The sequence below is a fragment of the Gobio gobio genome (genome assembly GCF_949357685.1).
Source record: "Gobio gobio genome assembly, chromosome: 16".
NCBI lineage: Eukaryota > Metazoa > Chordata > Actinopteri > Cypriniformes > Gobionidae > Gobio > Gobio gobio.
In genome coordinates, this window is record NC_137109.1 from 8,420,060 (window position 1) to 8,433,872 (window position 13,813).

The 13,813-nt window shown below is 37.0% G+C and overlaps 1 protein-coding gene across 1 annotated transcript in view; it reads right to left on the reverse strand.

Annotated features, from left to right (window-relative positions):
• The window catches only part of abcb7 (ATP-binding cassette, sub-family B (MDR/TAP), member 7), a 68,742-nt gene that overhangs the window by 22,163 nt on the left and 32,766 nt on the right, over nt 1-13,813 (reverse strand). The window contains exons 9-11 of the mRNA XM_079839800.1: nt 7,143-7,317; nt 3,157-3,314; nt 1,176-1,339 (exon numbers count right to left, since the gene is read on the reverse strand). Of these exons, the coding sequence (XP_079695926.1) occupies nt 1,176-1,339; nt 3,157-3,314; nt 7,143-7,317 (497 nt within the window). The remainder of the gene's footprint in view (nt 1-1,175; nt 1,340-3,156; nt 3,315-7,142; nt 7,318-13,813) is intronic.

A 13,813-nucleotide genomic window follows, 5' to 3' on the forward strand; every position in this document is an offset into this window, starting at 1 on the left:
CTGCGGTAACATCTGTAAAAATTGTAACAACCTCATTTTTACATGGTAAAATGTAAATATTCTGACTGTTTGAGTTTTATTAAAATTAACCATTGGTCTTCCATAGTATCATACACTTGGATCATGATAACCACAGTTTAAGCCACACATATAGCACCTCAATACCATGGTGAAATGCCACTATATGGTTTTTATGGAATTTGTATGAAAATGTTTAGCCTAAATACATTTAGTATAAATGCACAAATGCTAAAGCTTAAATCACAAAAACACTAATTATTTTCCATTACCCTTTTAATATGTCTACATTGATAAAATAATACAATTCGATATGAATATCCCACATTTCTGCATTTCAAAAAAATAAAACTTGAATTTAACAAACAAAAATTGCCCCAAACATTTTTTCTAAATTAACTTAATAAAGAAACGAAACGAGATATAACAAATTTGACATTACAAACAAAGCTGAATTATTTTTATGGCTGCAACAGTGTGTAATAGAGAGAGAGGAAAAAACACGGCTACAGTCGGACTTACGCGTCATGTTATCATACCGGTCCTGTTCATTTTAAATATTGTGGTTATCGCTAATACCGGTATATTGCCACACCCTAAATTAACACGATGTCAATATTTCGTGCTTTGAATATCACGGTTATCGTCAATACCGGTATATTGCGACACCCCTACTCACAGTGTTTCTTCTGTTTGTCAGCTCTGTTTCATCTGGCTTTAAACTAGTTTAAATCACTAAGACATGTGTTCTTCGCTGAATTCAAGCGCATCTCACAGCACTGTTTAGTGATCACGTGAAGAGACCGATCAGAGTAAACGCATCTGCTCTTGTAAGCTCGCGTTGCCGTTTGAACTTCGAGCCGAGTGGATTAATGGTCCGCGGTTCAAATGAGTTGCGTTCCACTTTTGGTGCATAAACATTATATCGAACTTATCGAGAAAAAAAATTATAATTATCATTTTATCGCCCAGCCCTAGGTTCAAATATGTGTTAAAAGGCAATAATCAAACTTATCTAATAGTTCTCAGAACTTTTGCCTTTATTGCTGTATTTCTAAGTAACAGGTCTACAATTTGTACCCTTTTGTGCCAAGGTCACAAGTTCAGTGAAACCTGAAGGTAATATAATGCAAGTAAATCTTTCCTGGAGCACTTACCCAGATCCACTGCCACCAACAATGGCCACCTTTTTCCCTGCAGGTACTTCAAAGGAAACCCCGTCAAGCACCTTTTGTCCCTCCAAGTACTCGAAATACACATCCTCGAACCTGATGGTGGCTTCCTGGGGTGCAACGAGCAGCGGCAGGGCCATTTCTTTCTCCTTCGGTACACAGAGGTTAAAAAAGGAAAACAAATTTAACAGTCTGACGCTTACGTGAGGCTTGAAACAGAAGAATGGCGGCGACAATCGATTGTAATGGCGTCAAAACAATAGCACTCAGCACATTTACACCATTCTACACACAGATGCGTTATTTGAGAAATCAAATTAGGGTCTCACTATAATGGCTTGATGGGCAGTGCTGTCATGCGGTGAAAACCATTACTGATCACGGCGAACAATCGGACAGATTTTATACACCGTAATTACAAGCCGCATTCAAAATTAGCCAAACGAAGAATGAGATTCATCAACCTCCCCCACTAACGCTATTAAAGACTGCGAAACTGTCAAATGTTTTCAGAATTAAAACAAATACTAGGACAAATGACATGCTTTAAAGCTTCAATTTGTAATATTCAAATCCAAAAGGAAGCTCTTGTCATGGTATTTTAAAAAGCTCTGACATTTTACAACGGCTAAAGCCAATAATACAACACCATTCACAGGGTATTATTTTCACATTAAAATAACTCTGTATACTTAATGGACTACTTGCACTGAGCTTGGTGACACACATCTGTTTTGAACTCGTACAGGGGTTTTCAAAGCATCCCCAGCACTGCACATTTTGGATGCCTCCCTTATTGGACACACCCAGCTCAGGTCATGGAGTACTAAACTAATCAGCTGATGAGTTATTACAGCTGTGTTAAAGGTGCACTATGTAACTTTTCTGTCCGCTAGAGGTCGCCTATTCAAAACAAAGGCGTAGTTTGATGACGCCAAATTTGAGCACAGAATCTTGGGACATGTGGTCTTCACCTCACAGCCGGTGGGAAAGAATCGGGCAGAAATCATGTTGATGGATGTGATTATTAACGTTACTGTAGTGTGAAGCAAAGCAGGACCGAGTGTTGTGGAGCTGAGCAAGGCCGCTGGAGCGATTGTTAATGAGATGAACACAACACATGCCTCGCGAGCTGCAGGACTTTTATTATGCCACAGTCACCGGCGAAATTTCCGCTTTTCCGGTCATGAATATGAGGTAACGCAGCTCTGTTTATCATATTAGACACATCTGAGTGGGTTGAAAAGGAAGTTATGACGTTACTCTGTGCGTTCGCTCTGCGGCTGCTATGACTATGGCAGTGAGAGTAAAGCGTTTCTGCAAAATAAAACCGGAAACCGAGGGGAACGCAAATATGACGCCATCGACAGGCCACTCCCTCACACGTCCCGGTTCCTCAGTTAAAATAGCGATTTTCTCAAGATTTACAAATAGTTGGAAACATTTGGTATATTGTAAGTACTCAATTGAACAAAATATATAACACTGGCCTAGTGGTTTTTGGATATTTTACTGCAAACATTTTACATAGTGCAGCTTTAAACATGATAACATGTGCAGTGCTTTGTACTATACAAACCCCTAATATATAACCCTTTAAGAATCTGAAATCGGATTGGAAAAGTAGTGCATGTAACCATATCTTATTAGATAAGATTTCTTAGCGCATCTCTAATTTGTATAGTACAAGGTAAAAATCGCTTTGGGCATTGTGCGCTGACGACACATGCGGTAGTATGTTTTTAAGGGGAAAGTATTAACAGGATTAAAAAACAGAATAATCGTCATGGGAAAACTACGTTGGTTAGAGGTTTCGATTACTTTTCGATTAACTGTCCAGCCCTAATTGGCAGAGATAAAATGTAGTGATAATCTGCATCGCATGTAGGTGCAATGAACGCTGTTACCGGGAAACTCCCAAGCAGTCCATTCTGTAAAGCAACAAAGCAGGAAAAGCCTAACACACCTTTATTTTAGTGTCCACGCTGAGCAGCGTGAAGAGCGTGTTCATGTCTATGAGGGCCTGTCTGGTCTCTCTGTACACGGTGCCCAGGAAGTTGAGTGGCAGCGAGAGCTGGAAGAGCAGCCCGTTCACCATCACTAGATCACCCACAGTCATGGTCCCTACAGGAGAAAGAAGGCAAAGTACCTATAACACAAAAGCTGAGCCAGCTGAGATTCAGATTGTTTTATTTAAGGATAAGGCTATTTTCATGGCAAAAATCAAATCACAAAAATACAAATCTATAAATACAATAAAACCAAGCAAGTCATATTATACAAGATTTGTTAAATTAACAAATCCAAAACCTTTTCAGGCATAATCTTACTAAATAAGTCCTTAAGTGAAATAACTTCATAAAAGAGCATTCTACTTGTATCAAACCCAGGACAGTCCAATAAAATATGTTTAACAGAGAGGGGAATCTTACAAAACATGCACATTCACCTTTAGGCAAAAAAGCATGAGTCAAACTTGTATGACCTATACAACATCTGGTGAAGACCACTTGATCAGTCCTAGTTTTAAGAGTGACATTAAAAATGTTTTCCACTCCTCTTGCCACTTATCCAATATATACCGATTAATAATAGGTCTGATATCTGAGGGAGGAATTTGACATTCATTAACTTCCTGATTAAAGGGTTAGTTGACCCAAAAATGAAAATTATCCTATGATTTACTCACCCTCAAGTCATCCTAGGTGTGTATGATGTTCTTCTTTCAGACGAACACAATCTGAGTTATATTAAAAATGTTCTTCCAAGTTCCAAGCTTTATAATGGCAGTGAATGGTTGGGTAATTTTTGAAGTCCATAAAAGTGCATCTATCCATCATAGAACTGCTCCACATGGCTCCGAGGGTTTAATTAAGGTTAAATTAATTTAAATAATAAAATTTTGTGAGAAAAATATCCATATATAAAACTTTATATACTAAAATAACTAGCTTCCGTCAGTGGTACACAAGTCAACTTAAGCCCAATTTATGCGTCTGCGTCGAGTGTACGCTGTAGCTACGTCATAGGTTGTGTTGCACGCATAGCCTACATCGTACCCTGACGCGTACCTCTCCAAAAATGTAACACCGCGTCAATGCTAAGCGGACTGCAAGAGCTGTGATTGGTCTGCCAGAATAAAAAAATAAATAAAAATCTGCGATAGAAGTGTGTGTGTGTCCGGAAATGGGATGATAGTTTCATCCATACATCTGCTATCTAACACAATATTTTGTAGTCCAGAGATTCTTTATGTTAGTGAATAAATACATAGATCCGCTATGAGTGTGTAAACTCTTGATGGTCTAGTGCAGGGGTGTCCAAAGTCCGGCCCGCGGGCCAAATGCGGCCCGGAGATGAATTTCAAACGGCCTGCAGCGCGTTTATTAAAATGAATTATATGTGGCCCGCCACGGATCATTTACAAATCATGCAGTTTCACGATGTCACCGCGAGGTGGCAGTACTAGATTTTAGGCCAGGGAAACAGCGGCCAAAGCAGAACGAAACAGCGCTGCTTGTGCTCTGCGCAACTCGCGAGCTCTGACTCTGAACAAATGTGTTTACCTGCTGAGTGTCTCGATCACGCGCCCACTAAACAGCCCGTGAGAAGTGTTCGAGTCCGGCGCAGAGGTCTCCGGTACGAGCTGCGAATCTCTCGGTGATTTTATTTAATTTCCAGTTAAACAGCACTGACTTAATCAACAACACTAACGTGCAAATCAGCTGAGCCGATTCAAAATACTTTTCAAACAACAATTCTTATTTCGAATTTATCATGGATTTACTGTGGTAATAACACTACCTGTAACCATGGTAATTTGTCAGAAATGTAGGTTAATATCTAATTTTATTTAATTTGTAATGTTGACATGTATTAAATGAGTAATAAAGGCCAAATTGCAGACTATTTTTTGTCATAAACTTGCCGTTTTCTGCATTTGAATTTATATGTAGACTAAATACCATTCTAGATATAGAAATATATATATATGTATATGTATATGTATATGTATATGTATATGTATGTATTAGTTTTTGCCTTGTGTGCACTGCAAAAAATGCTGTCATTTAGTATTTTTGTCTTGTTTCTAGTCTAAATATATAAAAAAATTCTTAAATCAAGATGTTACGAGATAAGTTAAATGACATTAGATATTTTTTCTTGTTTTCTGGAAAATAAAATTAAATAGCAGTGAGTTTTTGTTTAAAACAAGCAAATATATCTGCCAATGGGGTAAGAAAAATAATGTTTCTGTTTGGAATCTTTAAGGAAGATTTTGGAAGATTATTTTTCTAATTCATTGGCAGATAATTTAGTTTGTTTCAAGCAAAAACTCAATTCATTTAGATTTTTTCCCCCAGGAATCAAGAAAAAATATGTAATTTTCCTTAGTAAAAGCATCTTGATTTAAGAGTTTTTAGATATTTGGACTGGAAAAAAGACAACAAAAGCATGTTTTGTAGTGTAGTTTTACCTGTGGTGATCTAAATAGAGCACTTATTAAATTTAAATAAGAATAGAGTTCTAACTCTTTTAATATTATTACATTTCACCCATTAAAACTTTTTGGTTGATGAAAGTTTTACAGATATTGTTAAATATCTATACATTTCCTGTGTCCTATCTCAAGCTACTTTACTGTCAGCTCAAGCTTTTGTTAAATCTGTCATGTTTCAAAGAAACAAAACATGTCATATATATATATATATAATAGGCTAGAAAAGGGACCGGCCCCCGGGTATGTCCACAATATCGAATCCGGCCCCAGTTAAAAAAAGTTTGGACACCCCTGGTCTAGTGGAAGAATTTTTGTTAAGCGTGTCAGTGGTTCTGGGCTCTAATCCACCATTGCATATTTTATTTATTTTCTCATTAAAACTAAAGATGTTAATCAGTGATTGTATATCAAGAACATGGACACATTAGGATTTCGTGAATAAAGTCTCCGCAACAGCAATCGATTGAAGCGCTTGTCTGTGCACGAGCTACTGATAATGAAAACAGCACCACGAGCTCTGCATGATTTCAAAAACGCATTCCAGCACCAGATCGCCTCTTATTTAACTCTACTAATCAACTGGAGATGCCTACTAGCATCTGCATGTGTAACTGCACATTGACGCGGACAACAACGCAGAAGTATAAATGAAAACCAACGCGTAACTTGCGGCGTAGAGGATACGGCGTAGCTCCGACGCAGAAGTATAAATCAGCCTTTACGGTGAAAGAGTAACCCTTGACCCTTGATGCATGCGTATTGACGAACGCAGAAGCGCAGAGGAAAGAGCAAAACAAAACACCGGTCATGAATTAGAGTCTAAAACGTGAATTTTCAAAGAGAAATGGCAGAGAATTTCGATATAAGAAGAGGGGCTTGAGTTTGTTGCCCAGCCCAATCCATGAGAGGCGTCAAAGCTTGATATGCTCCTGAACGTGCCAACAGAAACGCGTCACTTCGCTTCAGAAGGCCTTTATTAACCCCCCGGAGCCGTGTGGAGCAGTTATATGATGGATAGATGCACTTTTATGGACTTCAAAAACAACACAACCATTCACTGCCATTATAAAGCTTTGAAGAGCCAGGACATTTTTAATATAACTCAGATTGTATTCGTCTGAAAGAAGAATTTCATATACACCTATGATGACTTGAGGATGAGTAAATCATGGGATAATTTTGGGTGAACTATCCATTTAAGAGCTTCTTTAGCAGTAGCATCAGCTTGCTCATTTCCTGAAAGTCCAACATGACCTGGAACCCAGCAGAAGATAATACTGAAGAACTGATTGAGCCAGCTGAGACTTTTACACCTGCTTTTATTGGTCGGATCGGGAACATCAAAGCTACAAGGGTCTAGAATTTGACGCCATGAAGGTAAAATAATTCACTATAGCCCTAAAGCTATTTCATGCAACTTGTAATAAAAATATAACTTCACTGATTTTCACCTGCCATTATGCCTTTGCTTGCCAGCACCATAATACCGGTAAGGCCGACGGTGAAGATGGCGCTCTGACCGAAGTTGAGCAAGGCCAGAGTAGTGGTAGTCTTCAGCGAGGACGACTCGTACACCTTCAGAAAACCATCATACCGCTCAGCCTCATACTTCTCATTATTGAAATACTGAAAGAGAGAGAAACAGAAAAAGACATTGGAAAAAGAGCAGAACAGAACGGCTACTAAAGAAAGGGCATGACAATGACCTGTTTGAACAAGGGATCAAATAAAAAGGCATAATCTGTAAAAGAAAATCATTCATTTAAAATGTACTTGATATTGTATAATTGACTGGAATCACATACAATTAATTCAATGCCCATTACAAAAAAACTGCAGTGGTGATATCAAATGGTAATATGGCATTAACCATATGATAACCATAGAATATGATTATATTCATTCGTATACTGACATTTACATGCCAAGGTGCTACAAGTAACATGAGACAATTTGTTTATTTAACAAAACAACACCTTTTTAAGTGTCTGTCTTCTCATAAGCAGTTAAAGGCCTCTGGGACGTGAAATCGAGCGTGTAACAGCACCCATGCCACATGCTGCTGATGCCTCAATCACATATCCAGATGTCATTAAATATACAATTGCATCTCTCCAAACATCACCAGCTGAGTAAACCAAAGGCTAATGCCTTCACAGGCTCAAAGATGACACAGAGTGGCTCAAACATCTGAGACTCTTGAGCAGGGAGAATGATGGGAGTGAAGACAGCTGCACAGAGAGCGCGTGGCTCTGAAAAGGAAGTGTGCCGCAATTAATTCGCTCTGAAATGTGACAAAGAAGGGTGCATGGATAAACAGCGACTGTTGTTTGTGTGGATGGCAGTGACAGGATTATAAAGAGCACCAGAGCAAAAAAGATTTTAAAAAATGTATAACTGAGCACTACTTTCCCCGCCCCAACATATAAATATATGCCCATAGATTTGGCCTAACAATAAAGTTTATACTTGATCGGTTTTGCTGATTAGTTGGCAAAAACCCACACCGATCCGGGTTGGGTCCATTGCTGGAGTGGCTTAGAAGGGTTTGATGCCTCGTGGAGTTTGTTTTGACACGTGAGGCTGAGCGCTGCACAGAGCGGGACTCTTCAGATGCAGATTTAAAACGGACAACGAAACTTTATGAATCCAGAACACTACAGAACATGTGTTCATATCATTATAAAGTAATTCATTTTTTGACTAGATGCTGCATTAGTGGAGAAAGAACAGCAGTATGTTTGCCGCCGAGGCTGAGAGGGCGCTAACATTAGTACCTCAAGCGGTTAAACAATGTGACAAAAACACACGCAAGCCCGACTCAAATGTTGAATGTCACTTGCTAGCTACCATCTGTTTGCATTAGTTTATTGGGTCAATGACATGACATGTATTTTTTGTGTCCGAATTCATTATTTTCCACACAAAAAATGTAATAAATACATGTCACATATCAAATTGATCTACAATATTTCCTTTATAAGATACTCTTTAAATTTTTTTGAAATTCAATTAACTTTTTGAGTTGTGGCGTTTCAAAGACCTAAAATGTCAGGTGGTGCGACCAGCAAATTTACTTTTAAAAGTATAAATTCCCACTGCAATTGCAAAATGAAGTAAGAAATATAAATGTAAACCATTATATAATGTATACAAATAATAATAATAATAATAATAAATAAAAAAACTCATTATGGAAAATTGTGTTCTGAAAACATAGAAAAGTGTCCGTTTATATGAATTGGACTAAAAGGGCAATACACAGAAAAGGGAATTTACCATGTGATATGCATTTTACAATAATTCATATGTATATTATTTTAAATGAATATATGGTCACACCACCTGACATTTTCTGGGTGGTAAAATCAGAAATCTTGTTTAATAATTCATTAATGCTGTCTTAAAAGCTGTAAAAACCAATATGAATCAACACCATACATTTTTTGGACATAAAAATGCATTTTAAAACTCTTTTGCTTAAAATTATAATTTTTTGTCTTAAAAAAATATAATTTTTCTTATTTGTCATTGACCCTTATATAGGTCATTTTAATTTACACAATAGGTAATTTTTGCCACAGACTGTCAGGACGCGCTTTCATGCTAACTGGAAATACTCGCGTGAATTAGTAGCATTTACAGATGAGGATATAAATGCTGTTCTCTATATAGATCAGTGGCTATAACCTGTAAAATGAACGTTTTGCGCCGAGGATGCAGACGCACACACACATATCTGTTTAAGTGCATGACAGGGTATGTTAAGAGCTAATGCATTCTTTTGAAGCTTAAAATAAACAATTCTCATGTTTTGGGCACTTGAATCACGTACCTTTCCTGCATCAGATCACTCGGCTTCCTCCACTATTTCTACATGCACATTTTGTCCATAGAAATGCGATATTCAGTGCTGTCATTTGGCGCGACTGGTGGAAGCTTTGTGTGCAGAGAGCCGACCCGACTAATCGATAATGAGAATCGTTATCGATGATTTTCATTATCGATTATTATTGATTTTATCGACTGTTGCAGACCTAAATAAGACTGTACAACTAAGCTGTATAACAATGATTAGTTATCTGTCGATGAATGTATCCAAACAGTTGCTCAAATGTCTAATAAAACACATGATATATTTAAAGCGTCTTTGGTGTTTCCATGGTTTCTACAAAACAAAATCGAGGGTAACATGGGTATGATGCCATTGGTAGGCGACGCACAGACAAGGTCCGTGTCCAGGTTAAAATTGCTTATTGGAATAATGCAAGTACATAAATCAACAAAATATATAACATTGTTCTAGTTGTTTTTGGATATATTCATCCAAAAATCTTACATAGTGTGCCTTTAAAAGCTAGTGACGTGAGAAAGCAAATTGACACTGTATGTTCATGCAGCCGACAGAAACAAATCAGAAATGCATCCGATTTCAGTTCTTGTTTTATCGGCACTGTAACATAATTTGTTATATTGATTAGATAATCAAGTGTTCTAAAATAGAATCAAATAACATACAATATACATGTGTGTCTAGCTTCAATGCTCTTAAATATGAAAAAAAGATGGCCATCTTTAAGCATGACTGTATATGAAATGGTAACACTTTACAATAAGAGTCCATCTGTAACATTAAGTATTGTTTATTGATGGATCATTAATTTTAACATTTAATAATGCATTTTTACATTTTGTTAACATTAAGGAGATATGAGCTAAACGTGTAAAAGGTATAATTCACATATGAATATTTATATATTTATTTTATTAGTACAAGTTTATTAAATCGGTTAATACGTCCAACCTAGTTATTGTTATCGGGAGAATTCGGTCGACCTCTTTATATCAATTTTACTCAACTGTAATTTAGCTACAAATCCCCACTACTGTGTGTAGCTTGAAGATGCAGAGCTTGGTTTTCATACAAACAAAAATAGACAAAGTAACTGTTAAAGTTATGTCTAAAATGTAAATTACCGAATACTAACTTCGTGTTTATCGACTGTTATATAATAGCAATATCGCTCGCAATTGTGTTTAGTCTGAATATCACAGCGCATGAGGCATATATTCAACAATATTTTTTCCCCCTGTGGTGTCAATGAGAACGATGGTGCATCGTGTTAGCATTACGATAATCTGAACTCCTTTATGAACACGTAACGGACAGCTCTCCTGGACTGCCATGACATTAAAAACATCACATTACAGCTCATCAAACTCAGTGAAGACTCCTGTGCCAATTATCAGAGCAAGCGAAATGTTTGGAGGATTGTTTCACGAGTGTGGCTGCTTTAAAGACGTGCATAGTGCTGTCAGCAAGTGTGTTTAGAGAGAAACAGACAGACATATGTGCTAGTGTAACGGATTTGGAGTGGGTGGAGATCTCATTATGCATGCACACTAGCTTAAAGTGACATTAAATCCCCATTCAATGACACCAGTGACGAAAAAACAAAGCTTGGCACAAAATATACCAGCTCTTAACATGAACACAAAACAGATTGAGCTGAAGGGCAGAAGATCTGAGTGTTGAGGCAGAAACCAAGCAAAACAGCTGTTAGGAAATAAGATGATTGTATGTATAGGTGCCTGAAGTATTCCTGACAGCACATTTAGCTGATTAGCACATATTATATATGACTACATTTACAAAAAAAAACCAGCGTTTCACAACCTGCACTGACTTATGTCCTGTTAAAGGCACAATATGTAATATTCGCTAGAGGTCGCTTATTCAAAGCAAAGGCGTAGCTTGATGACGGCTTGATTTCACAGAATCACAGGAGTTGTCATCTTTGCTTAGATGACAATTGCTTATTTCTCTGGATTTAAACATTCTTGGAAATTTTTGGGATAATGTTAGTACACAAGTCAACAAAATATATAACATTGTTCTAGTGGTTTTTGGATATTTTAATACAAAAATTAGAGTGCCGTTTTCTAGTTTGCCTTTTATGTGCCATTGCCAAAGCGGTGTTAACTTGTAAGACACTTCTTTAAAAATGCTAAATAAAAATACAGCATACATACATGAAAAGTGGCTACAGTAGTTTTAAACACACCACACAGTTACATGCACACCAATACGGTGAGAATGACTAAAAATGTGCTTATTGAAATAATGTTTTACAGGTTTAAGTGCAAACCAATAACCTGGTAATGCAAAAAAACTTTTAAAAAAACTCTGTTTTTAAACTTGTATTCCCTATTAGTGACATGAATGAATAATCATCCATGAATCCGACTGCTAGTGTTTCACTTGTTTGGCGAGTTGCGATGTTAGACAATCCATTAAAAACAGTGTGCTCCAAAATGTGAGCGGGAAACTTCTACTACTATATACTCCTCTCATTTTGTTTGCACTCAAATACGCAGTAAGGATGCTTTTCATAGTCAGACGTGCGCACTTCAATATTTCAACAGAATGCCGTTTGAAAGGCAGGGCGAAATTGGGACAATGAGCAAAAATCTAGCTGTGTTATGACCTTGCTCCGATAACGGAAAAGGGATTAACACGTTTACATGACCACACATGTTGACAGCTTAAGCATTTAAAACATGCAAGTAAAAGTAGCCCCAAATTAAATCAAGCCCCTGCTACGTGACTACATACATTTAGGCTACATCTGCAAACCTGATATTTGTAACGTTTTACACTCATTAAATTAGAAAGTAAAATTGCATTGACGTCATTTAAAAAGGGATAGTTTATAATCATAGGTGACTACAGTAGTATTGAAGACATCCATAAAACTGGAAAGCCTCATCACAAAAGACTCAAGAGTCCAATCAAGGTACAAGTTCATCAGTCAAATCTTAATTAAGAGCAGCTTTTATATCCGAGTTTGGGCTGCGTGATCAATCGTGTTTTAATCGTGATATTGATTTCTGTTTCTCGATTAATTAAAAAGAATTGTCGCGATATTTGCCCCGCTGATTATTTGTCCTGAAAAGGTTTTCTAATTTAGACATTTACATTATATTGCATTGGGATCAAGGCACTATCCACTATCTTTCCTGCTTGGGGTTGCGTGATGTTAAGAGATTAAATGCCTAAAATGGGCTTTTTTTCTCATCCTTTTTTCATAAAAGGATACATTTTCTGCCACGGGTTTTACTTATTCTTCATAATCTGGCAACCATGCACACGCATGCTCTCTCTGCGCTGAAAAAATACGCTAAATGATCTGATGAAACTGACAAACATGTTGGAGTTTAGCGATGTTCATTGTAAAATTCTGCTCGAATGAAAGTACCATACGACCCTTCACGATGCCTCATGTGATTCGCTGCTACTAAATCTGCGTAACCTTTTCTGACGAACTGTAATAAATGCAAACATGAATCAAGGTGTCGAGGGTACACCATTTTAACGTGTCATTCTTACAGTGTAATTATATTTTTAAGTATTGAGTAATATTGATTAACTACATGCACTTACTACAGGGTTTGGTTGAAGGTTAGTTGCATGTAATTATGAATAATTTACTGTTATTACTATGGTAAGTACATGTAACATGTAAAAAGGACATGTAACATGTAAAATAAAGTGTTACCATTTGGAGTTATTGGAATTAATATCAGCAATTAAATGTTTCACGTTTTAGCTTTTGAAAGAAGCTTCTTTTAGTTTTTAGCAGTTTTCATAATGTAAAGCAGTTGAAAACTACATAGCTGCCGTCTGCTTGTAATGTTTAGCCATTTCTATTATGAAAATGACAACAACAAAAAAAAAAGACAATAAGTATAATGATAAACGTTCATGTGGAGCAGCATTTCCTCATCCGTGGAATGTGCCACTTTCGGTATTTTGCCGGTTACTCAACACAGGAATCGTAACAAACCACAGATTCACATCGCTCCACAAATGCAAATAGGGCTCTCATATTTGCAACTGAATATATACAGTATACAGTTATATTCAACCACCATTGCAAATCGGGTTTATTGGCAAAAAATTTACAGACTTTCAGCTGTTTGCAATGAACAAATCAAACAAAAGTAATTGAAATGGCTCAACACAACAAACGTTTCAAGTGGTGTCCCCAAATTCAACTGAAAATGCAACTTCAAGGGATAGTTCACCCAAAAATTAAAATTCTCTCATCATTTACACACC